The sequence below is a fragment of the Nannospalax galili genome, unplaced genomic scaffold (assembly GCF_000622305.1).
Source record: "Nannospalax galili isolate Female #2095 unplaced genomic scaffold, S.galili_v1.0 scaffold1145, whole genome shotgun sequence".
Lineage (NCBI taxonomy): Eukaryota > Metazoa > Chordata > Mammalia > Rodentia > Spalacidae > Nannospalax > Nannospalax galili.
The window spans coordinates 161,066-186,070 of NW_008352265.1; the positions used below are offsets into that span (position 1 = coordinate 161,066).

Sequence of the window (25,005 nt, forward strand, 5' to 3'; positions counted from 1 at the left end):
TGAGGAAAGCGTATGATGGACTTTTATTTTTACCCAAGTGCCTTTTGGACTCCAACATCTTAGTCCTAGCCATGCCCTCCTCATGAAGAAGAAACAACTCTGAGGAGATCGCAGAGCTGCTCATCTCCTGTAGATTTCCCTGTTCCATACCCCCACATCGTAAGTACAGCACGAATCCGCATAGTAAAGTACAGGAAAAGAATGAAGGACTAGCAGATACTACAGTAGGTATTTTCTAAACCTAAACTTGGTAATGCTCTGGTTTCCGGGATGTGAGTAACACAGCTAACCAAATCTGCCATGAAGGTACTCTGCACGCTGGCAGAGTCCTGTCCAGTGGTCGGTATGACGAGGTGACCTGACCTGTGAAGACGCTCCCTGAGCTGCTGCCCACTCTTCCAGCAGCAGCTCAGATCGCAGCAGTTGCCTTGCTGACACAGGCTTGATTTTAACCCCTTGTGGCGCATTTTGATCTTCCTGCTGATGACAGACTCCTCTTCGGACTCACTGAGAACAGAACATTTTGCACTACGTGCCTGCTTCACTGGTCTGTGTGGGTTCAGCTTTTGGGAGTGCCTAGTTAACACATTTACTAAGTCTTGTCTTGATCACTCAGCTGCCCAAAAGGGCTTTGCAGACTGCACCATCTGGCTTCCCACTTACCACAGGTGCACACACCCCGGCCTTGGGTTTGAAGAGCAGAGTCCATTCCCACGGCAGGATGGTCTTGTCCTGCTTCAGGCTTTTGCCTCAGTTTCTCTGCCGCATGTTATTTTATAAATTCTGTAGCTGGGAAGCTAAAGCTTATGTGATCCTCAATTATGAATATGATAGAATGCTGACTGTAAAAAGGATCATGGGGAAACAGTGTTTGCTATCCAGTAGTAGTATCTGACCTTAACCCTGAAGGACCCCAGATGAGTTAATGCGATGTCAGCAGGAAGACCCTGCACTGGGAGGCCACAGGCCTGAGCTCCAGAGAACAGGGGCACAGTGGTCCTGGGCACAGCACTATCTGCCTAGCTCAGATAATATGTACAGAAGTATGCCTTCCATCCCTACGCTGCTGTGTTACCATGGGCACTTAGTAAAAATTGAGTGTAGTTTTACAAGGGGCGGCCCAGTGTGCAGAGCCTTGCTGGCAGGAAGCTATAAATGCCCTGGGTCTGCTCCCTCAAAGATAGAGGTAGCCACACTGCATGGCCTGAGAACACCAGGTAGGACGTGATGCTATGAGAGCTCAGCTCAACATAAGTAATGTAGTGACAGCGAGATGCATGTGATGTGCTGGGATCACATAAGCTGTTTGTATTGGGAGTTTGTGACAGTCATGGTGGCTACCAGCTCCTTATGTCCAGCAAATGGATATCGCCATCAACGGCCAGTGTGTCAATACTGCTTAGCTCTTTAAATCTGTGCTTGTACTCCAGGCTGTGCACACCATTCACTGCAACCTTGAACTCTCTGACATCACAGTAAATTATCATCTGAAAGGACAGAAGGAGATGCGTTGTCACTGGCTGCCCTGAGTCTGAAATTTCATTTCTATGTAAAAATGCAGGGTCAAAAGGAAAAACAAAAAACATATGGCTTGCTTTGAGCCTGGGGAAGTTGTATCTGTCCATCCCTGCCCAGTCCCATCCCCACCCTCCTCCCCGCTGCCCCCGCTGCTCCCTTCTACTGCTGATTTCCCCTCTGAGTGATTTCTCTGAAGATCCAAATCCCCAAGTGTGATGGTGCCCACTGCAGAGTTGCTCACATCCTCCCTCTGCCGCCCCCGCCCTGTGCTATGCCTGGTGTGCATGAGACAACCACTCCTCCTTGTGATGTTGGGGAAGTAACAGAGGAGAGCTGTTGATCTCTCCACTTGGACCCTGACTGTCCTGCCTCAGATGCCAGGGTCTTGGACATGTCCATTCATGAGATCCCAGCAGCTTGATCAGGCCCTGAGAGCTTCAATAATTCAGAGCATGTGGGTTTAAAACAGTGTAAAGAGCTGGGCGTGACGGCACGTGCCTTGAATTCCAACACTACAGAGGCAGGTAAGTGAATCTCTTGAGTCAGACCAGCTGGGTCTACAGGGAAACCCTGTCTCAAAACAGTATTGTAAAGCATCTAACTAAACCAATGATTCTAAGACCACGTGAGGCAGTCAGTCACTAAGCTAGCTAGAAAGCTTAGGCAGCCACCCAGCATCCACATCCCAAGGACATGTCACCATCCAGCAGCATCCCAGAAAGGATCTGGGAAAAGCCAAGTATTAACAGCACATGCCTTTTGGCCCCTAAAGTCTGATGTGCAGTGCTTGACTACCTACAAAAAGTACCAGCTCTCGGAAAGAGGCATGGATAGTACAAGCAGCAATTTCAGGGATCCCAGCCAGGTGACTTACAAGCACATCGTGGGGCGGGGAAGTGGCTCAGTGAATAAAACACTGTTGTGCAAGCCTGAACCTGGCCTGCAGATCTCTAGCCCCCAGGTAAAGGACTGGGTATGGTGGGACACACCTGTAATCCCAGTCAATGCTTGGAAGCATGAGCAGGAGGACCCCAGAGGCTTACTGGCCAGCTACTCTAGCCAACTGTTGAACTCCAGGCTCAATGAGACCTTGTTTCAAAAAATAAGAGTGACAGGAGGATTCCCTAATGTCAGCCTCTGGCCCCCACACATGCATGTACAAGTGCACACACTACATACATGCATAAACCATATGCATATAAAAAAAGGTATGCATGTGGTTTCATTTCTTACATATAGTTCCAGCCAAAATTTTTACTAAGCAGTGGGCTACAGTTATTTTCAATATGGCAAATGTCAGGTGATGCTGACGAAGATAGGACACCACCCTCCTGCCTGCCAGTCTGAACACAGGCAGGTACGGTGGCAGGCAGGAGGGTGTCCTGACTATAACCCCCATGTAAACAAACACCCAAAATACTAAGTAAGACTTGATTTGGATGGATTAGGTAGTGGCCCTGTTCCTGGAAGCTTTTCTCCCGTCCCATTTCCAGAAAACAACCTTACCTCAAAGTACATGCCAGGACTAAACGGGAAGCCGGTGATGCTTCTCTCCTCTGCCCCCCAGGCATGCTGAAGAAAGGAGTTTCTCACGAATGCCTTGGTGTTGAGGCGTGGGTTCAAGTGCAGAGCGATATCCCTCGATTTTCCTGCCACCAGGTCAACATTAAAGCTTTTAAGAGAAAAAAGCAAGATGTTATTAACCAAGGAGGGGAGAGCCATGTGATTTTAACACTCACCCTTGAACTACGGTCCTAACTGCAACGTGGGCATGTGCATGCGCATGGCAGCACAGGGGAGGGGACTTCCAGCTCTGCATTCTCCCATGCAACTTGAGAGCAATCCGCGCCGCAGGAGGGTAGCTGAGCAACAAGTGAGGCTGGGAGGCTGTGACCTGATGGCAGCTCTGGGCTGCAGGGCTTGGACCCCACGCAGGCACTCCTACGTCCATCTAGTCCTTTGTATGAAAACAGCTCATTCACGCTTTCCAAAAGTTTGGACATAGTCAAAAAGATTCCCATGTGCACGTATGTGGGGGTGAGTGCATGCGGTGAATGCATGGGGTGGTGAGTACATAGAAGCCATGGGTTGACATTAGTGGCTTCCAATATCACTCTCAATCGAATTTCAAAAAATCAGGTGTGTTTGTGCACATGAGTGTAGGTGTACCCACAGAAGCCAGAGGCATTGGATTCCCCTAGAGCTGGAGTTACAGGCAGTTGTGAGCTGCCCAACATGGGTACTGGAAATCAAATATGGTCCCGTTGCAAGAGCAGTACATTCTTAACTGCTGAGCATCTCTCCAGCCCCTCTATTTTGAGATGGGGTCTCTCCCTGAACTTGGAGAGGCTGGCTGGCCCACAAGCCCTTGAGACCCTCCTGCCTGCACCTCCCAGCGCTATCAGACCTGTGCTACTTACAGCCAGCTTTCACTTAGGTGCTGCTGATCCAAGCTCTCCCAAAGCCATCTCCCCAGCCTCCAGAGAAAGATTCTTAAGGCAGAAATGTTCTATGTCACAAGGTAACAGCACCCCTCTCCCCCTCCTTGGTGTAACTGGCCTGGGAGAAATGAAGTTCCCTCAATCTGTCGGACCACTCAAACAACAGACCACAAGAAATGGTCCTGCTAGGAGAGGGAAAAGGCACTAGCCACAGGGGGAACTTGCCAGCCACCTTATAGGATGAGATTGAAACCCAGATAAAGATGGTCAGTGGTGGGCAGGACCACACCTTGACAGGCTGCTTTGATGTGCATAGCTCTGGCCCTCTATTTAAACTTTAATCCCACTTCAGGATCCTGAAGATGGACCTCAGAGGGTCACTGGATCTCTGTCCTTCCTCCCAATGTGGAAACAATTAAATTTTCTGCTTTTTAATAATTTGGCTGTTTCAGTTGGCTTGAGGACAGTGGCTATGATGTCTTTAGCTGCAGAAGTTTGGTAACAAGGGCTGTATCGGGCATGAGAGGAAGGTCACCTCTGGTCAGAATCCTGCCCTCAGTCTCGGCTCTACCAGCAGTCTGCCCTGGCAGTGTCACATCCCCCCTTTCAGGAGCCCCCAAGCCCACAATGAGGGGCAAGGCACACAGGCACCCTGGTGACTGCTCACTCTGGCCCTGGGGAAGCAGTAAGTCCAACCTTTTGGCGTTTGTATTCACTTCTCCTTTAATGACGACAGTTCGTCCTGGGCCCATGGCGGAGTTCAATCTTGCTTCATATGGCAGGCTCTGAAAAGAGACCACAGTCAGAACTAGGCAGCTGCAGACAGCCACTTGTAGGAAATTCCTAACTACATGGAGGAAGGGCTAAGACTGAAATCCCAGGAGGGCAGACCTTTGCTTTGTCCCTGCTGGGTCCCCTGGATGGCACTGCCTGGCTCAGCACACACTCAGATTATGTTTTTACCCCACAAAATGGGGATACGACCCAAATAGCACCTGTGCTTCTGTATGTAATGTGTCAGCGGAGTCATCAGTGCTTGGGGCCTAAGCATTCCGTCTAAATGGGAGCAGCTACCCACGAGGGGCTCAGACATATACCTGGGGACTCGTGTCTGTGCTGGGACAGCACAGGTGAGGCTGCATTGGACTTCTGCTTGGAGTGGACATTATATGTAGCACTAACTTATACAGAGTTAAACTGTCAGCTCTTCAAACCTTAGACAAACAGCTGGGAGGTAGGATTTTGGTGTGATTGACAGCTGAGTCTCTGCTCTTGATGTAGAAAGTTCTGGGTACAGTTTTAGAAAGGTCTTCTCTATCACTAGGCTGCAGGAAACAGTTCTACAGTGAGGCATGGAGAAAAGGGGGCTGCCTTCAAGGTCCAGCTGTTCATTTCTGAGCCATGTACAGAACACTCCATGTGGACTAACAAGGCAGAAAGCACTCACCAACTGTGACAGGCCAGATTTCTGTACCTGGTGAGGGACAAAGAAGAGAACTTACTACTTTTTATTTTATGCATGTACTGCCTACAAGTATGTAAGTGCACCCATGTCATGCAATGCCCACAGAGGTCAGAAGAGGGTGTCAGACCCCCGGAACTGGAATTACAGACGGCTGTTAGCTGCCATGTGGGTGCTGGGAATCGAACGTGGGTCCTCTGCAAGAGCAGCCAGTAATCTTAACTGCTTAGCCATTTCTCCAGCCCCAAAAATCAAGAACATGTTTTCAAATGAGCAGCCTGATGCAGCTACAGGCACTGGGCCAGGATGAGCCAGAGCAAGGGCTGAGTCAGTGCCCTCTCTGCCTGGGCATGACACAGGTACAGCTTTGTGACAGGGCCATGGAGCTGTGAAGGGCAACATAGTTGGACAGAGTGTGGTATCCCTGTTCATCTGAATGCTTTATCCTCCATAAATTAGTAGTTGTTGAAAGGATTACAAATCAAGCACATCTTACCTATCCTTCCCAAGAACTCTGCAAATACTGAGATGACATTCCACCTGTAGGCCTGGATGTGCAAAGAGGTAAGTCCCTGCTTTCTCCATCAAGAACAGCAAGGGGCAATTTGAAAACTGCTCTTACTCCCAGAAGGTGGTAGCATTCAGCACATTTACTGATGTGCAGTATTTACAAATGCTTTAGGACAGCACCACCCAACAAGTCAGTGACAGGGTGCTGTGCTGGCCAATCTTGGGTCAACTTGACATTCCTGAGAAGAGGGAGCCTCAGCTGAAGAATCACCTCCAGTTGGCCTGTAGACATGTCTGTGAGGCATTTTCTAGATTGCTCATTGCCGTGGGAATGCCCAGCACACCGTGGGTGGTGCCATCCCTAGGCAGGTGGACCGGAAAGGCAGCCAACCATGAGCCACGGAGCACAGCAGTGAGCAGCATCCTCCCTGGTCACTGCTTCAGCTCCTGTCTTGAGAGCCTGCCCTGTCTCTCAGTGCCGCACACACTGCCGCACTGCACACACTGCCGCTAGGAGCTGTGAGTGAGGTGAGGTTAACCCTTCCTGCTCCGGTTGCTTTTGGTTGTACTGTTTAATCACAGCAACAGAAACTAAATGGGCTTTTTTCGTGTCACAGGAAGGTGGTGGTGATTTGTACTGACAGGTTCCATGTTAGCAAAAACACAGTGCCCAAGACCAGAGTGAACTGTGGTTCTTAAATGCTCGCTTTTATCCTGACCCCACATTAAAACATGATTTCAGTGGCTGAGGACATGGCTCGGTGGCTGAAGTGCTTGCCACACAGCACGAGGACCTGAGTTGATCCCAGCACCACCACCTAAGAGCCAGGCAAGGGAGCACGTCTGTAACCCACTACTGGGGAGGTGGAGGTAACTGGATCCGTGGGGCTTGCTGGACAACCAGTCTGGCCAGTCAGTGAATTCCAGGTTCAATGAGGGACCCTGTCTCAAAAAAAGAAGGGTTAGGGAGATGGCCCCTGTCACAGCACTTGGCAGGCAGGAGGGCTGGAGTTCACACACATACATGCGGGCAGGCACGGAGGCCTGCTCCAAACCCTGTGCCTGTAATCCCAGCATACAATGGGATCCCTGGGGAAAGCTGCCTGGCTAGGTTAGCCAGGTTGGCAAGATCTGGGTTCAAATGAGAGACCTTGCCTCGGTTATAAGGGGAGCATGAAAGGAAGACACTCAGTGTCTACTCCTGGTCACCACATACATACAAACAAGCACACACACAACACATACCCACAATGAATGGTAATAAAAATAGGGGGAGCAACTGAAGCCAAGGTGACCCCCCGGCTTCCACATGTGCACACGTGCCTGCACATGTGAACACACAAATGCACATGCATGCAGAGAAATCACAACTTAATAAAAACAAACTTCCTTCTACTGATGGCAACCAAGGGCATTTTAAACTGCTGGTTCATAAAGAGAAGCAGTATTTACATTTCCTCTGTTTACCTGTGTCAGTCTTAGAGTAGGCATTTCGAGACTCTGTAAATCCTGCAGAAAAGACAGTACAGATTAATTTTTAACATCTAACAGGACACTTTAACAAACACTAACATAACCAAAAATTGAGAAGGCAGTAGCTGAGAAGGTGCTCCAGGGATCTGATAACCTCTTCTGGCCTCACTGCACCTACACTCGTGTGCGTGTGCACACACACACACACACACACACACACACATCACTAAACATAAAAACTAATTCTGCCAGGCGTGATGGCACACACCTTTAATCCCAGTATTTGGGAGGCAAAGGCAGACAGCTCTCTCAAGAGTTCCAGGCTAGCCTGGTCTAAATAGTGAGTCCAGGCCAGTCAGGGCTATGTAGTGAGACCCTGTCTCAACAAAACAAAACAAAACAAAACCCAAAAAGCATTTGCTGCTCTTCCAGAAACCCAGGTTCATTTTCTAGCACCCACATGGTAATGTAGGTAACAGCCATCTGTAACTCCAGTTCCAGGCATTCCAGAGTCCGTGGGCACTGCATACACATGGTACAGCTATATACATGCAGGCAAAAAACTCTTGGACACAAAATAAAAAATATTTTAAAATCAATGATACTGAAAACGAGTAGTTATTGAAAATTATGATCCAAAAATGCAGTTAACATGTGTCTCCCACCCTGGAGAGCTTGGAACAGGCTCTAACATTAACAAGAATGTGAACAGCTGGACACAGCTGTTGAGAGTAAACACATCTTCAGGATAAGCTAGCAGTGTCCAAGAAACCAAATACCAAATCCCCAGCCGTCTCACTGCAGAAAACTGGCATATAGAATGATGCAAGTTCTTCCATGTACATACTGGCCAGCTCAGAGTTCTCCCTTTGCTGGACTAGTCCAGATCTGTAATCCCTGCACATGATGGGATCCCTAGGGCAAGCTGGCTACCTAGACTAGCTAACTTGGAGAGCTCTAGGTTCAAGTGAGAGGCCCTGCCTCAATATGTCAAGTGGAGAGACAGACAACAAACCCCTGGTCAGTGAGCAACACCTAGTCACTAATACGTGAAGGAGAGAACTATTTCTATTATATCTCAGTGGAAGATGCAAATAAGAAAACTCTTTGGTCTGACCGAATGTAGAAAACACAGTCCAAAAAGACCTCCAGGTGTGTACGGAAGGAACGACTCACCTCGCTGAAGCTGAACCCAACCGAGTGGATATTCACTTTGCCATAAATGCCCAGCGTGTCTATCTTCTCAGGGCAAATCCTGTGAGCATACAGTAGGGTATGCTTTCCATTCACCGCCACCTGCAGACAGGACATGGTCAACGGGTCAACTCACCCAAAGTCTAAGGCTTCCTTTGGGGATGGGGTGCTGCTGTGTGGAGCACTTCCCTAATGTGAGGCCCTAGGTTTCACCATCAGCACCGCAAAAATGAATGAATGAATGACAGAACGAATGAATGGTCCCCTTGGTCTCCTTTCCCACTGGTTTCTGCTTACACTGTCTAGCAGTGGCTTTAACTTTCTGGGTCTTCATCTGATCAAGCACCTGGATTCTCTCTCCAGAGACAGCACATACAGTTGGAAATGTGTCACGTGTGTATATCTGTATGTGCCCAAGATACAGACATGCTTAAGGCCCCAAGAGCCACACATAGGGCCTACAGGGTGAGACACCAGGTTAGCCCCGCTTGCCTGATGCCCCACTCCTCGAGGGCCATATTCTGACAGAGCCTGCCTATATGGGAGGCACACAGGTAGGCCTTGAGCACTGAGTGAATGTGCATGGTGAGCTTTCTGACTTACTGAGACTGCTCATTTATTCATTTACTTACTCTTTTTGGTCTTTTTGAGACAGCATTCCCCTGTAGCCCCAGCTGGCCCAGAACTTGATATGCAGACCAGGCTGGCCTTGAAATCACAGAAAGCCACCTGCCTCTGCCTCCTGAGTGCTGGGATTAAAGGTGTGTGCCACCACGCTTGGCTCAAGACTGCTTTTTATATCTAAGTGAGAAGGCCTCACACTTCATCACATGAGGGAGGATAAAAAGGTGCATGTGTGGGTCCTCAGCACAGTGCTGGACACGGGGCAGAGGCACCACACGTCTTCTCCCTCCTCCAAATGCTAGCTGGGTGTTGGAGTCCAGGAGGGAAAGAGAAGCACATGGAGGAACTCTGAAGGAGCTTTTGAAAACCCCACATACAAGCCGGGCATGGTGGCATATACCTTTAGTCCTAGCTCTTGGGAGGCAGTGGCAGGCGGATCTCTGTGAGTTCAAGGCCAGCCTGGTCTACATAGCAAGTTCTAGGCTACAGGGAGGCCCTGTCTCAAAAAGACCAAAATTAAGAAAACCCTGCATACAACAAGCCCGGCCCAGCAGGACAGGGCCAGCTGTACGGACCACTCTGAAGGGCAGAGGATGGCAAGGTGACGGTAGGAGGCTCAGAGGACAGTGTCCCACAGTGCCCCACAGGATGGAAAGACCTGGACCAAGATGTGCATGTGCCCACTGGAGCTGCAGGATCCCTAGTCCACAGAGACGATGTGGGCCTGAAGGCTGGCAGAGGGCACTGGGGCCAAACTCCACCTCATGTACCCTCAAGGGATGAAACATCCCAGGTCAGTGGCTGTATTCCACAACACCCCCAGAACCCTACAGTGTGTGAGATTGTACGGGAGACTTTGAGGTGCACCCTGCCTCCCCAACTGACTGACCGACGATGCAGATTTTCCTACACTGTAGACGGTGGTTCTTCTAATCCACTCTCCTAAAGTTGACGTGATGCTGCGTCGATTCAGAACTTAGCCTGTGGGCTGGGAAGGAGCACAGTGACACAGCACTTGCCTAGCATTCATGAGGCCCTGGGTTCAATCCCAGAAACAAGTGAAGCGAAAAAGAACTTAGCCTGCCAGCGGGAACATGACCTAAGAGGACAGAGCTGTGCTGAACCCACATTTCCAGGTGGCCAAGGGTCTGAGACCTCCACGGAGGGGCCATGCCAAGCTCTCACACGTGAGGGCTCCTATGCCCGCCCTGGCTCATGAGGTGCCCACCTGGAACTTGTTCTTCAGCACCATGATCACAATCTCAAAGGACTTCTCTTTTCTGAAGGGCATGTCATAGGTGATCTCCTCCCAGCCCCATTTCTCATTCGTCAGCGTGTTGCAGACGATGCAGTTGGATCTTTTGAAGCGAGGGTTGAAGTGGAAGGCCACGTCGGCCCGAGGCTTCAGGCTGTTGCCATGCTGCAAGTCCACCTGGAATCTGGGCAAGGCCAGAACAGAGCTCTGTGAGCCTGCGAAGGTCAGCCACAGGGAAAGCCCAGCAGGACGCTGTACCCCTCAGGGAAGAGACATCGGATCCCTTCTCACCCGCTGGGCCTCTAGGGCAGACTGCCTCAGCCTCCCTTCCCCCTTCCTTAGTAGTGGAGCCCCAGCCTGAGCTATGTCAAATGGACACAGACACACCCACCCCACCCCTGACTGTCTTGGTGACTGGGCCTGCCTGTAGCTGCAACTCTGCTAATGAACACGGGCAAGTGCCAGGGAGACTCCTGGAACCTGTCAAAGCAGCAGTACCTGCTCTTCGCACCCCCCCGCCCCCCTAGCCTCTCAAAGCACAGAACTGAGGCTGGATTTCTAGCTACTGAAGGTTCTGAGCAGCAGGCCTCCCTCCGGGGGTGCAAAAGCTGGAAGTCGTGAATGGAACTGACTGTAAAGCTCAAGGGTCTCTGTGAGATAATTTTCCGTATCTTATTTAAACCAGTGATATCAGCAACTTAGAGCTGATCCCTGACAGGACTGTGATGGTCAGCCTTCATTGTCAACTTGACTGCACTTGGCTCCACCTAGGACACACACCTCCAGGCGTGTCTGTGGGGCCATCTTCCACCAGAGACGGTCTTAGAGATGCTGTGAGAATGTTAGGCTACACCAAGACGTGCTCTGTGATCCAACGACAATTCCCTTTTCTATCTGTATCTCATTCTTTATATGGAAGTCAGACTTACAGAAATAAGCAAGTTCAGTAACCAGTCCCAATCCTCCCTCCCTCCCACCTCCCCAGCACCTTGGCAGGGCCACTGGGACAGCCCTGGAGGATCAGAATGGCCTCTCAACAAAGAAGCAGTTGGCCCATGTTCTTCCACCTGACACAGAGAGCTTACCTGTCCACATCGTTAGGGATATGTCCACGGATGACAATCAAAGACCCAGGCTTCAACTGCTCAGAGATGGTGCCGACATAGGGGATGGTCTAAAAACAGAAATGTCACAGACGGGTGTTTGCACAACCAAAATTAGGGCCAGGGCAATCCAACCAAACTCCATGACTGTAGAGAAAGGTCATGTAGTGGAGAGTGATTCAACTACTGGTCCTCTTGCCTCCCAAGTCCTGATTATAGGTGTTCACCACCACACCCAACTCACTATTCCTATTTAAAAAACAGAATAGAGATGATTAATAAAGACACCAGAGTAGATTAAGAAAATGTGAATGAAGGCAGGAGAGAAGGCTCAGCAGTTAAGAGCAGTGGCTACTTTCGAAAAAGACCTGGGTTCAGTTTCCGGCAGCCACATGGCAGCTGACAACCACCTGTATCTTCAGTTCCAGGGGATCTGACGCCCTCTTCTGGCTTCTGCAGGCACTGCATACACACGCGTGCTTGTATGTAAGCAAAACACTTATACACATAAATTAGCTTTTAAAAAATTAAATTAAGCCACAGTTGAGCAGGACCTTTGACTTATCTTCACATAGATGGAACTGGTAAAAGAAAGGAGCCAGGGGCTCCTCCCAAGCCCATGTGACCCCTGAGGAACAGATATTCAAAGAGTAAAGATAAATCGGTTTATCTGGGCCAACTGTATGGTCTTAAATACCCAAAAGGAAAGTATAACCAAAGATTAAAGGGGTCAATATAATTTTTTAAGAGTCCATATGTATAGCTAAAGGCTACATAACAAGAAACAATGGCAGACAGGAGATACTTTCCTTTGAGTTGTTGGCCAGGGTGGCCCAAGAGACTCCCAGATAGTAACCCAGCATAGAACTGGGAAAATGAACAGCAGACCCCAATCTTATCTAAAGGAATATTGACATCTGATTGCTGCTAGATGAGGAACAGCTGATCCTCCTAAAACAAAGACCTCTAGATAGGCTGAGTAGACTCAGCGGCTAGACAAGCACTGGGGAACGGCTGGGGGCACTGACAACACAGTGGACAGTAACAGGGATGACAGAGTATATGGGCTTCAGTGGGGGAGGGTGCCATTTGGGAAGTGGGTATATAGATGAATAAAACAGTGTGGGACATTCTATATTAAATACACAAAAAATCAAGGACTGGGAGGTGGGCACAAAGGTGGAGGTCTGACTGCTGCCCTTGAAGAAGTTGCTTGAAAGGCTCTGCTTGGGCCTACACCTGAGTTTCCAGAGGACACTCACCACCCTCAGCAACAGGATAGCACCCACACATATGCTACCTATCTGACAGGACGCCGACCTCAGTGCCTGCTTCCTTTCTATGAGCCGGGGACCCTGGGGACAATAGCCTGCCTCGCTGGCTCACCAGCACAGGGCTGTGCTCCTCGCTATTGAGTTATTGCAGGGGATGGACAGGGAGCAGCCCAAGGAGGAAGAGACACAGGGCGGAGTCCAGGCAAACCTGGCACAAGTTCTGGTGTTCTTGGATCCCCCTCCCCCCACCGAGGGAACCCCGTGGAGTGTTCTCTGCTGTGGAAGCTCTCTGGAGAGTTGGTGCTCAGGGTTTTCATTTGGCTATGGCCACTTAGATACTGTCTGCCTGTGATGGTAAGTCAGTGAAGCAGGCCATGGCCTTGGGGAACGTGCAGGGGTGAAGAGAGAAAAGGACTCCTCAGAGGACAGATCCATCCTTCAATTCCAGCCAGTACTAAGGTTGATGAATGATTGATTAATTAGGACAAATAACCAGGCCCATTTCATTTCCAAATAACCTCTTAGCCTGTTAACAATCAATAACATCTTAAGAGCACCACAGGCCACATATGGTGGCTCGAAGCTGAGGCAAAAATGACTGTTGTCGGGGGAGCAGCCTGGGCTACAAAGTGAGGAACCCCCCCACACACTTTCATCAAAACCAAGCCAAACCAAGAGTTCCAAAAAGAACTATCACAAAATCTATAGGAGGACAATGAGCTACCACCAAACAGATTCCACGGACAGCACGTCTGGTATAAAATGAAGAACACGCCTTCCAAATTACTCCATCTGAATGGAAAGGAAAGTGAAACTGGCTTTTTTAATTCTTAGAATTCTGTGAACATGAGTTAATGAAAGAAATATGCCAAGTAAGAAAAAAAGTCAAGGCCAGTTATATTTCCCTTATCCTTTCTAGAAGAGTTAGTATGGACAGAGCTTATGCCAACCTGGACCAAGAATTCTAAAACATTCATGAGGTAAAATTGCAAAGGTAGCAGTTCTTAATGCAATCACAGAGAAAAGAGAGAGAGAGAGAGAGAGAGAGAGAGAGAGAGAGAGAGAGAGGTACAGAGAGAGAGAGAGGCACAGAGAGAGAGTGAGTTGTATGTCACGCTACATCATATCTCGCCAGGTGTGGTGAGCCACTCTTGTATCCCAGCACTGAGAGGTCTGTAAGTTCAAGGTCAGCCTAGGCTATGAATGTAAGACCCTGTTGTCCTAATACTTTGAACTGAGCCCTGGTGAAATGAAACAACCACAATACAATTGATTAACCTAAAGTATCAGTCATTTGTAATGTCTTTGTTATTATTTTTGATCTTTTGGTCACTAGAGGGGCAAAATCTTTTACATATGGAATAACTTCAGTGAAATATGGACGCTTGTGAATGTCTACCAGGAGAGACCAGGCTGGCCTTGGTCCCCCAGCTGCTGGAATTAAAGGTGGTGTGCCACCATGCTTTGCCCTAACCTCTAACTTTCTTTACTCTTGTGAGAGCCAGACTATAAAATACAGGAACTAAATACAAAGCAAAGGCTGTTTGCCACAAATACATCCTTTGGGAACATGCCATCCTGAACTACAGACGGCATACAGCCATTCCAGGCCTCAGCAGCGCTGGTCTCTAGACCCTGTCTTCTCAGGAAAGATGTCTACTTATTTTTGCATCAGGTCTCCAGCAGAGGGTGCCAACCCCAGGTATCACAGGCAATTATCCGCACTCCAGAATCAGTGTGTGCAGCCGGCAGTTTCCAGTCAACATGTAAATAGTGTGGCAGTTTCCAACCAACATGTAAATAGTGTGGTTTTGTGGGGAAAGGCATAACCTGGGCCCACATGGTGGCTTACATCTGCAATCCTAGCGCTTGACAGTCTGAGACAGGAGGGTTATTGTGTGTTCCAAGCCAGACCACAGTGTATGTAACCTGGCCCTCCACTCCATGAACAGCTGCAGTCCAGGTGACACCACTGGTCATCCCTGGCAGGGAGTCCACAATCTTGAGATGTTTTCCACTACAACATGCACAAAATCGTTCAGTGTCTTCACTGACGCCAAATTCTGTAAGTCTTCCCTTTTGAATCCGTTGTCACAGTAAGCTATGAATTCTTTCACACGGTGGTTAAACCCCACTCTTTCCCAATGACCCTGGAAGTTAGGGGGAAATTACAGCTATGATGTACTTAACTCTCATCTCTCCCTCTCCACCTTACTTCAGTGACCTGCCATCTCCCTTGCCTAGGAGTCTCCTAGGGGTGACCACAAGCAGCTGATCTACCTCAGCCCTCTGTTCCCACTAGAGCCTCAAGTAAGATGAAAACAGGCATCTCTAAAGATTCTTGCCAGCACAGAAAACTGAACAGTGTTCTTCCCATGTCTGCAGAAGGAGCAGGATGTTTACTGCATTCCCCAGTGGACAGTCACTCTGGTTCCTCACAGCACCTACACCGCAGTGACAGGGCGCTCCTCAAGCCCCTCTCACCTGGGGCTCCTGACACTTTCCCTACTCGAGTGCCAAGCAGTATTGGAAAAGTGGAGAAGAAGGCTGACACACTAACTTATGGACAGTTCTCATTTTGAGACTACAGCCAGGCAGCTTGGTAGTTTACGTCTTAATCCCAGCACTCCGAAGGCAAAGGCAGACAGGCAGATCTCTGAGTTGTTCTGTGTAATGCGTTCCAGCTGGGGTTAGAGGGAGACCATCTCAAAAAAAAAAAAAAAAAAAAAAGAGGGCCAGAGCAAGACGCTCAGCAGGTAAAGCCACCAAGAATGAGGACCTGAGTTTAATCCCCAGGACCCACATGGTGGAAGAAAACTGACCCCCCGAGTTGTCCCCTGACCTCCACATGTGTGTAATGGCATTGTGGCATGTACATACACACACAGGGACATATATGCACACAAAGTTAATAAAAAATAGAGGCGTTGAATAGGGATTCGACGTCCTCTTCTGGCCTCTAAGGGCATTGCATGCAGATGGTACACTTACATGCAGGCAAAACACTCATATGCATAAAATAAAAATTATAAAAATAAGGAAGAAGAAAAAACTGTGTAGATAAGAAAAAAATATGCTTTTGTGGTCTGAGCCTCACTGCTGAGCCCCCCCACCCCCCGCCCCAGCTGGTTCCCTCCATGTAATCTCATATTCTGTGTACCACAGTTCTTACTGCCATGTGTGGTCACATGAGTCCTCCCTCCCACAGAGAACAAGAACCACATCCCTCTTTTGGCCAGCACCATCACAGTCCCACACCGTAGGCACGTTACAGATGTTAACTGAATGCTACTCATGCCCTAGCCATCAATGGAGAATTATGATGTGATGTACTTGCTCTCCATCCTACTACAGGGGAAAAGCGATTTGGTAAGAATCAGTTACCGGGTTATAGATGACATTTTGCAGGTTGTTTAAGGACAACATTGTTCTTTTCCAAGTTATTATTGATGTTGATTGGAGTCTGTGTGTATAGAAGGTTTTACCCCCGTTTCATTAAAAGACGGGCCAAATCCAAAACTTGTCCTGTGTAAAAACAAAGTACAACGAAAGAAAAACAGCCATGCATGATTTTCCTCATATCTTTTACATGTAAATTATTTCACTGATAGTTACCAAATAACAGAATGATAGTCCAAAGACCTTCCCAACATTCTTTGAGGGTTTTTTTGTTTTTTTGTTTTTTTTGGTCTTTTTGAGACAGGGTTTCCTTGTAGCTTTGGCTGGCCTGAAACTCACTATGTAGACCAGGCTGGCCTTGAATTCACTATGATCAGCCTCTGCCTCGAGCTGGGATTAAAGGGTGTGCCACTCCACGCCCAGCTGCAGAAAGTATTTTAAGCAGAAATTTTCCAACACAGAGTTTACTTTTAAAAATACTAAAATTTGAGTAATGGTGACACTCTTCTGTGATCATAACCACTTGTGAGGCTGAGGCAGGAGAATCATAAGATGCAGGCTAGCCTGGGCAAGTTAGCAAGAGCCTATCTCAAAATTTAAAAATTAAAGGGCCAGGGGTGCAGCTTAGTAGTAGAGACCTTGTCTCAAGTGCCTGAGGCTCTGGATTCCACCCCCAGTATTGTAAAAGCAAACTCAAGGTTAACTAAAAGAGGAGCTCGGAAATCAGTGAAATTCCTGAAGCCATGTTTCAATCCCCAACACCAAAAGAGGTGTGCTCCAGGTAGATGGCCGGTCTAACAGCTCAAGGTTCTGGGTTCAGTCCCTCCCACCACCACCACCAAAAACCCCTAAACTAAAATAGAGGTAAATTCTAATCGAACATTCCAGCCGTCAAAATATTCCTTTAACTCTTCCTGTTGGAACCAGGAGAATTCTGGTGCTTGGTCTGCTCTGGGACGCGGTAACACAGGGTTTAAACGTGGACTAGTGTGGGAGAGGGATTCTTTGGTCCTCGAGCACAGGCTCCATTTGTGGGGGGGGAGGGGGGCAGTGATTTGGGATCAAAGTGCTCCCGAGTGACTCATTCACTACTTCTAGGCAGAACTGAACCGGAAACGAAACCAGAGCTTCCCGCAGTTCCGCTGGGCTAGTCTACAAACACCGACACAATCTGGTACTTTCTAGGGTACTAGAAACATGCATCCGTCCTGGTTACCAACCCGACCACCCTAGTCTTGTTTTGATTTTTGAGACAGGGTCTCCCTGTAGCCCCAGCTGTCCTGGAACTCACTATGTAGACCAGGCTGGCCTTGAACTCACAGAGATGCGCCTGCCGCTGCCTCCTCCGACCACCCTAATCTGGGCCCTCGGTGCTCACGTCAGTCAGGCCCCAGGCCGGAGACGGTTGACATGGCCACATGCACACCTGAAGTAGCCCTGGCAGCGACTCCCCTTGGTCCCGAGCTCCGTCCGCGATCTAGCAACAAGCAGCGGTGGCAGAGGAGGCGCCGCAGACCCCGGCCCTGGCTTCCCCGTGCTGAGCCAGCACTCAGTGACTCAGCGTCCGAGAACCACGGAGCTGTCCATCAATCGTCCCGGGGCCATCTTCGCTGGAGAGCGGGTGGACGCGCCCCTCCCCGGCCGGCCCGCACCCCCGGGCTCCGGGACCTCCATTGGCACTGTCATCCGGGACGGCGGCGCGACCCCGGCCCCCGGCCCCGCGTGGCGGACTCACCGGTGTTCTGGGCGCTCCACGGTTTGTCCCCTGCTGTACGCTATCCGGGCACCCTGCGGCTACGGGCGGCGGGCCGGGTCAGTCCGCGGTCATTTCCGGGTGCGCGTCCAGGCGGCGCTGGAGGCCTCGCGTCCGAGTGCGTGAGCTCTGGGCTCCGGGACGGGTCCTGACCGGGGCCCAGCACTGACTCGGAGCCTCCGGACTGCTACGCCGGCGGGGAGAGGGCGGAGGACTGCGGAGGCGGAGCGGGTAGGGGGGCGGGGCGTGCACCTAGGGCCTAGGTGCATCCCCAGCGCTGCATCTGGAGCCCAGCCCTGGGGACTTGGAGGCCTGAGAACAGAAGTTTAAAGTCATCCTGGAGGTTGGGAGTTCCAGGCCAGCCTGGGCTAGACGTCATTCTCCAGGGGGTGAAAGTGCGTTTAAAGAGGAACCTGGGGACTGGGCGTAGTGGCGCACGCCTTTAGTCCCAGCACTCAGGAGGCAGAGGCAGACAGATCTCTGTGCCTTTGAGGCCAGCCTGGTCTACATAGCGAGTTCCAGGCGAGCTGGGGCTACGGGAGACCCTGTCTCAAAAAGACAAAAAAAAAAGAGTAACCTGGGGCTGGAGAGGTGACTCAACGACTAAGAGCACTTGCTGCTCTTGCAAAGGACCCTGGTTCTGTTCCCAGCACCCGTATCAGGTGGCTCACAACAGCATGCAACTCTAGGGGTTCGGCACCCTTATCTGACCTCCACGGACACCTGCACACATGGTGCACATACAGACAAGCAGGTGCCTGAGCACACACACACACACACACACACACACACACACACACACACTAAAAATTAAAAATGAAGAAAAACAGTAGTCATGGGTGGCTGTGGCTGCACAGCCTGCTCCCTACCCGAGCCTCCCCTTACCAGCCTCTCCTTTTTTGCTTGTCCAGGCCTTAGTATGGAGGAAATCTGCAAGACTAGCTCCAGCCAGAGCCCCCATCCTGTCATCAGTGTCTGCATGTGCCAGCCTGTGGGTGACAGGTCAGTTATTCAGTTCAGGGGGTTTCTAAAACAGTTTGGGCAGTACGGCGGTCAAATCTGAGCAAGCAGATGCTCAGTAAATACCCAACTTCGAAGTTAGGGGCCTGCACTGTGTGATAGCTTGGCCTGTTAGCTCCCTGGACAGCAGAACAACTGAAAGTCAAGTTGGGTACTTGGAGCTGCTTGGGACTGATAGATTAATGACTTCAAAATTGTTTTCTCTACTTGGCCTTTTCCCACATTTGTTTTTCAAAGACATGTTTGAGAAAAAGCCACTTAGCTTTTTCCTACCTGGTGTTTTAAAAAATGTGAATCCAGGGGCTAGAAAGATGGCTCAGGAGTTAAGAGCACTGGCTGCTCTTGCAGAGGACCTGAGTTCGATTCCCAGCACCCACATGGCAGCTAAAAACCATCTGTAACTCCAGTTCCAGGGCATCCAATACCCGATTCTGGCCTCCACAGGCATAGCATGCAGGTGATGCATTTACATACATGCAGGCAAAACACTCATGAATTAAATTTTTTTTTGAAAACCATTGAGTCCACTACAAGCCCCTTCCCACAAACTCGTGTTCTAAGTCACTGCTACTTCCTCCTTTTCTCTTGTCTATTTTCTAAGTTTGATTCACTTCTCAATATTCAACTTAATTAATTGGATTTGGCCCTTGATGTGCACTGCCTGAGAGCTGTAGTTAGTTGGTCTCCGTGTTGTGTGTTTTTAGCTATATACTGGACTGTAAGTTGTGAAAGGGAATTTCCCTACACATTCCAAGAGGCCTAGTGAATTGTCTTGCAAGAAAAAATCCCTGAATATCAAGTTGAATGTTAAGTTATTGGTAAAGTGAAAGAGGAGTTGAGTATCTTCAGTTTTCCCTGGGTCTACTACTTTTTTACAAAGTTAAAGTTGAGATAAATTGACCGCAGTGCTGGATGCATTCCAAGCTAAGGGAATAGTGTGAAGTCCTGGGGCTCCTGAGAACTGCAGTGTGTTCTGACACAGGTCACCAGCGTGCTGAAGCATCGAGGAGAAGGTGATACAGGGTCATGAGATGGGATGAGGCCACCCAAGAGAGCAGACAGATGGAGAAGACCTGGAACAGAAGGGCAGTCCAGGAAAAAAGAGAGAAGGGGCCGCCTCGCCGAGAATGCGGACAGGAACCAGAGTCCGGTTCCATGTGCGCCAGGCGCCCGGAGAGGTCAGAGAGCGTGGGCAGGACCAGTGGAATTTAGCCACACAGAAGTTGCTGTGACTGACTTAGAAGTGAGTGAAGAAATGTGAAGTGAAAAGTAGTAGAAATAGGGACCGTGAATATTTCAAGAAACTTTGGTGGGAAGAAAAGAGAAACCATAGCTAAGGGACCGGGTACAGTAAAGAAAGATTTTCATTGGGGCTGGAGAGATGGCTCAGTGGTTACGAGTTTGTGCTGCTCGCTCTTTTTTTTTTTTTTTCAATTTTTTTTTTTTTTTTTTTTTTTTTTTTTTCTTTTTTTGTCTTTTTGAGACAGGGTCTCAGTGTAGCCTCAGCTGGCCTGGATTTGCTGGAGACCAGGCTGGCCTGCCTCTGCCTCCTGAGTGCTGGGATTAAAGGCGTGTGCCACCACATCTGGCCCATATTTTACTTATTATTTTAATTTTATGTGTTGGATTGTATTGCATGCATGTAGGTAAGTGCACCCGTGTCGTACAAGGCCCGAGGAGGACAGAAGAGACTGTCAGATCCCCCGGAAATGGAGTTATGGACAGTTGTTAGCTGCCATGTGGGTGCTTGGATTCGAACCTGGGTCTTCTGTGAGAACAGTGCTCTTAACCACTGAGCCATATCTCCATCCCCTTATGCTGCTCTTATAGAGGAGCCGAATCTGGTTCCCAGCACCCATGTCCACCAGCTATAATTGACTGTAACTCCAGCCCCAGGGATTCAAGCCCTCTTCTGGCCTGTGAGCATCTGAACTCATGTGGCCACATAATTAAAATAAAATCCTTAAACTTGTTCATGGGCGGTGTTGAGATCCTGTCACCTGGGTAGCCTAGGCTGGCTTGAAGTCCCAGTCCTTCATTCCTCTGAGCTAAGGTGGTAGGTGTCACCTCCATGCTCAGCTTTGGTTTTGATTTTAAAGAGAGAAGATGCTTCAGTGGCAGTTCTTAGACTTTTTAACCCTGAGCCACAATAAGAGCCGTTTCACTGTGATTTGCTAACACAGTCACACTGACTGAAGAAACAAAACAATACTCCGAATGATTTGCTTTTTCAGTAAAAAGTGCTGTGCATCATACACTAAACTGCTGGAAGACCACTAGCGGTTTTGGCCTGAAATCTGAGGATACTTCAGTGAGGGTTGCAGTTCACCCGTACCAGCCATGAGAGCCAATTTGTGCTCTTCCAGCATGGAAATACCTTGGCCAGGACGGGACTCTTCACTAAGCGAGTAGGCCTCTGCCCGTACTTAGGGCTTTTCCTCTTGAGAGCCAGATGTGAAACATCTTCCAATACATGGCTGACTGTACTCAGTAAATCAGGCAGAGGCCAGAGACTGATGATAAGAGAGGATGGTTACAGGAGAGGCTCTTTGGTGTGTGTGTGTGTGTGTGTGTGTGTGTGTGTGTGTGTATGTCTTGTGCGGGAGGCCAGAGGTCAACCTCAGGTATCTCCTCAGGAGACACTCCACCTTGTGTTTTTGAGACAGGGTGTCTCATGGACCTAGAGCTTGCCAAGTTGGCTAGACTGGCCTGCATGCCCCAGGGATGCCTTATCTCTGCCTCCCCAGCACTTGAGATTACAAGTATACACCACCATGCCTAATTTTTTTATGTTGGCACTAGAGGTCCAACTCAGATCCTCCTGCTTATGTGGCAAGCACTCCCTGACAGAGCTGTCTCCCTAGCCCTCACTCCTTTTGTGGCAAGCACTCCCTGACAGAGCTGTCTCCCTAGCCCTCACTCCTTTTGTGGCAAGCACTCCCTGACAGAGCTGTCTCCCTAGCCCTCACTCCTTTTGTGGCAAGCACTCCCTGACAGAGCTGTCTCCCTAGCCCTCGCTCCTTTTGCTTTGCCCCAATGCCCCTCAAACCTCAGGAGCATCCCCTAGAGCACTGAGCCTCCCCTGGCCCCTCCAGCCACTTGTGTTTGGAGTCACAGGGCTTACCTCTTATGTTCTACAGGATCATGTCCCAAGGCTTAGTCTTGTCAGGTGTGAGAAGCAAGGTTCTAAATTGGCTTTGTCATAAAATAATGGAATCTTGGTGATGGGAGAGATCTTAGGAATTGAGTTAATTAGTTCATATCAAAGGCCTAGATACTCGCCTGTTCTTAATTTTGTCTTGAATCAGTTGAAGACACTAGTACTAGAGAATGATGAAGTATTTGACGTGGGAAAAATCAAATTACATAAATGTAAAGGTGAGACGACAGGATTCTATAAATTACTATAAACATATTCTCTATACAGCAGTATATTTAGGTATATAGAAAGAGACTCAAGACGTGCCCACTAGAGGTAGAAGAGTAAACAAAGACTTCACTCTCCTGGAACGTCAAGCCTTGTGGGAGTCAGTCAGGTGTGTGTTGGTTCCTGCGAAGCTGCTGAGATCTGTGAAAAGGCCTCCTTCAGCAGCCTGCTCTCATAGTGAACCAGCTCTTCTGGCCCAACTGATCCTCTTCCAGCTTGAGCACCACAGCCAGCTCATTATAGTGACTATCCAGACCCCAGCAGAGAACCTGTGGTGGGCAGGAGCAGGTGAGAAACCAGGTGATTTTTCAAACACACAGAAAAGGTTATTGACTCCAAGCACTTTTTTATTTTATTTTTAAATATTTTTTATTTATTTACTTTTTTTTATGTGTATGAGTGTATTGCCTGCACGTAGGTAAGTGCACCTGTGTCATGCAATGCCTGCAGAGGACAGAAGAGGCCATCGGATCCCCTGGAACTGGAGTTACGGACAGTTGTTAGCTGCCATGTGGGTGCTGGGATTCGAATCTGGGTCTTCTGCAAGAACAATCAGTGTTCTTAACTGCTGAACATCTCTCCAGCCATTTTTATTTTATAAGGTTTATTATTTTCTTGGGGCGTGGTGGCACATGCCATTAATCCCAGCACTTGGGAGGCAAAGGCAGGCAATCTCTGTGATTTGAGGCCAGCCTGGTCTACACAGCAAGTTCCAGGCCAGCAGAGGCTACAAGGAGACCCTGTCTCAAAAAGACCAAAAAAAAAAAAAAAAAACAATTGTTTTCAGGGCTGTAGAGATAAGCTCAGCAGTTAAGAGCACTGGCTGCTTTTGCAGAGGGCGGTTTGATTGCCAGCACCCACATGGTGGCTAACAACCATCTGTAACTCCAGTTCCAGGGAAATTTGACATCCTCTTCTGACCTCCGTGGGCATTGCAGGACCCGAGTGTACTCATACATGCAGGCAGTCCACTCATGCACATAAACATCTTTACAACCTGTCATGTGTGGACTCCCACATGCTCGCTATCCAGCTCTGCATCCCAAATGTGGCGTTTTCTCTGTGATGACCTCACCCACTTCCTGCTCACCACTGGCAAATGCACAAAAACTTCAGACCCAGCTCTTGCACTTAGCTTCACTGAGACTCAGCATTCTCAGTGCTCTTTGCATGGAGTTCACTGGAAATAGTACTTCAAGTTGCCTCTCCATCAGGAGGTACAAAGTGTCTCTGAATCAAAACTGAACAGTGTTTTAAGGTGTTGCTACACTGATCCTGATTCATCTATTACAACATGCTCATCCGATTTTTTTTTTTTTTTGAGACAGAGTCTCCTGTAGCCAGGCTGACCCTGATGCTGTATAGCTGAGCATGATCTTGAATTTCTGATCCTCCTGCCTCCACCTTCCAAGTGCTGAGATTATAGGCAGACAACATCATGCATGATTCATGTGGTGCTGAGGATCGAACCTGGGGCTTCATATGTGCTAGGCCAACACTCTACCCACTGAGCTACTCCTCCAGGCCTGTTTCCCATACCAGCTTTTGATTACATGAATTTAGCATCTAGATAAATCTAGATGGTCATTACTTATATTCTTTTTCTCTCCTTGGAGGTTTTAGAATAAGAACTTGGTTCCCTGTCCCCGACCACTTTCCGTCTAGCCGGCAAGAACGACGCGGGAGGACAAGTCAGGATCCTTCTGCAGCAGTTTATTGTATGCGCATCTTACACTCTTAGAAGCTTAAAGACCGAAGACGCCGAGAAGCGGGAGAGCGGTTGCTTATATAGTCTAAAGGTCCCATCTATGACGTATAAGAAGCGGATTGGTTGCTGGAGATCACGCCACGGGAGGAGGCGAGGGAGAGCAGGCTCTTGTGCACGCCCCTTATGGGCGCAGCAGGATGTTTACTGTTAAGAAGGTCCGGATACCGGCGCCATCTTGTAATGGCGGCGGAGGCTGTGGCTCTCCACAGTTCCCCTCAACCTCAAAGGGTAACCAGATTAGCTTTTCAAGACCATAACAAGCACCTGAGAAAATCAGCTTGTAAAAAGCAAAGGTTTACATTACTCAGGAGGCAGAGGCAGGCAGATCTCTTGTGAGATCAAGGCCAGCCTGGCCTACATAAGTGAGTTCCAGGTGGGCTGGGGCTAGAGAGACCCTATCAAAAAAAAATAAAAAAGCAAAGGTTTATTTCAGCTCATGGTTTGGAGATTTTGGTCTCTGATCAGGTGGCTCTGTTGTTTTGGATCTGGGTCAAGACAGCACATCACAGTGGGAGCATATGTTGGAGCAAGGGCACTCATTTCATGGCCAGGAATCAAAGCAGAGAAGAGGAAGGGCTACATACAACCCTTCACTTAAAGGCCAGTGGGATGGTCCGCAGGTGAAGGTGCTTGCCTCCAAGGCTGACAGCCTCAGTTTGAGCCCCAGGACCCACATGTGGAAGGAGACAGCCCACTCCCACAAGTGTCCTCTGACCTCTACACACTGCATTGGCTACACAGATCCACATACACAAAATAAATAAATAAATGTAAGAGTCACTTA

The 25,005-nt window shown here is 49.0% G+C and overlaps 1 protein-coding gene and 1 long non-coding RNA gene across 10 annotated transcripts; one reads left to right on the plus strand and one right to left on the minus strand.

The window, feature by feature from the left end:
• Nucleotides 1-18,189, minus strand: Lgals8 (galectin 8). Of its 9 annotated transcripts, XM_017802218.2 has the most exons (12): nucleotides 17,989-18,189; nucleotides 17,574-17,730; nucleotides 16,239-16,379; nucleotides 11,563-11,651; nucleotides 10,451-10,661; nucleotides 8,581-8,700; nucleotides 7,384-7,440; nucleotides 5,407-5,433; nucleotides 5,174-5,284; nucleotides 4,656-4,744; nucleotides 3,025-3,190; nucleotides 1-1,487 (listed from the first exon to the last, which is right to left on the minus strand). In XM_017802218.2, exons 3-12 carry the CDS (start codon nucleotides 16,278-16,280, stop codon nucleotides 1,338-1,340), a joined length of 1,062 nt encoding a protein of 353 aa, XP_017657707.1. In that variant the 5' UTR covers nucleotides 16,281-16,379; nucleotides 17,574-17,730; nucleotides 17,989-18,189; the 3' UTR covers nucleotides 1-1,337. The 9 variants fall into 9 exon arrangements, with proteins under 9 accessions (XP_017657707.1, XP_017657704.1, XP_029409936.1 ...); XM_017802215.2 differs by lacking the exon at nucleotides 5,174-5,284 and having other exon boundaries at nucleotides 7,399-7,440; nucleotides 17,680-17,730; XM_029554076.1 differs by lacking the exon at nucleotides 5,174-5,284 and having other exon boundaries at nucleotides 7,399-7,440; nucleotides 17,632-17,730.
• Nucleotides 18,108-24,192, plus strand: LOC115066965. The gene is made up of 3 exons (XR_003846405.1): nucleotides 18,108-18,237; nucleotides 18,918-19,008; nucleotides 24,070-24,192. It is a non-coding gene; the product is annotated as an uncharacterized LOC115066965 (long non-coding RNA).
• Nucleotides 24,193-25,005: the final 813 nt, after the last annotated feature.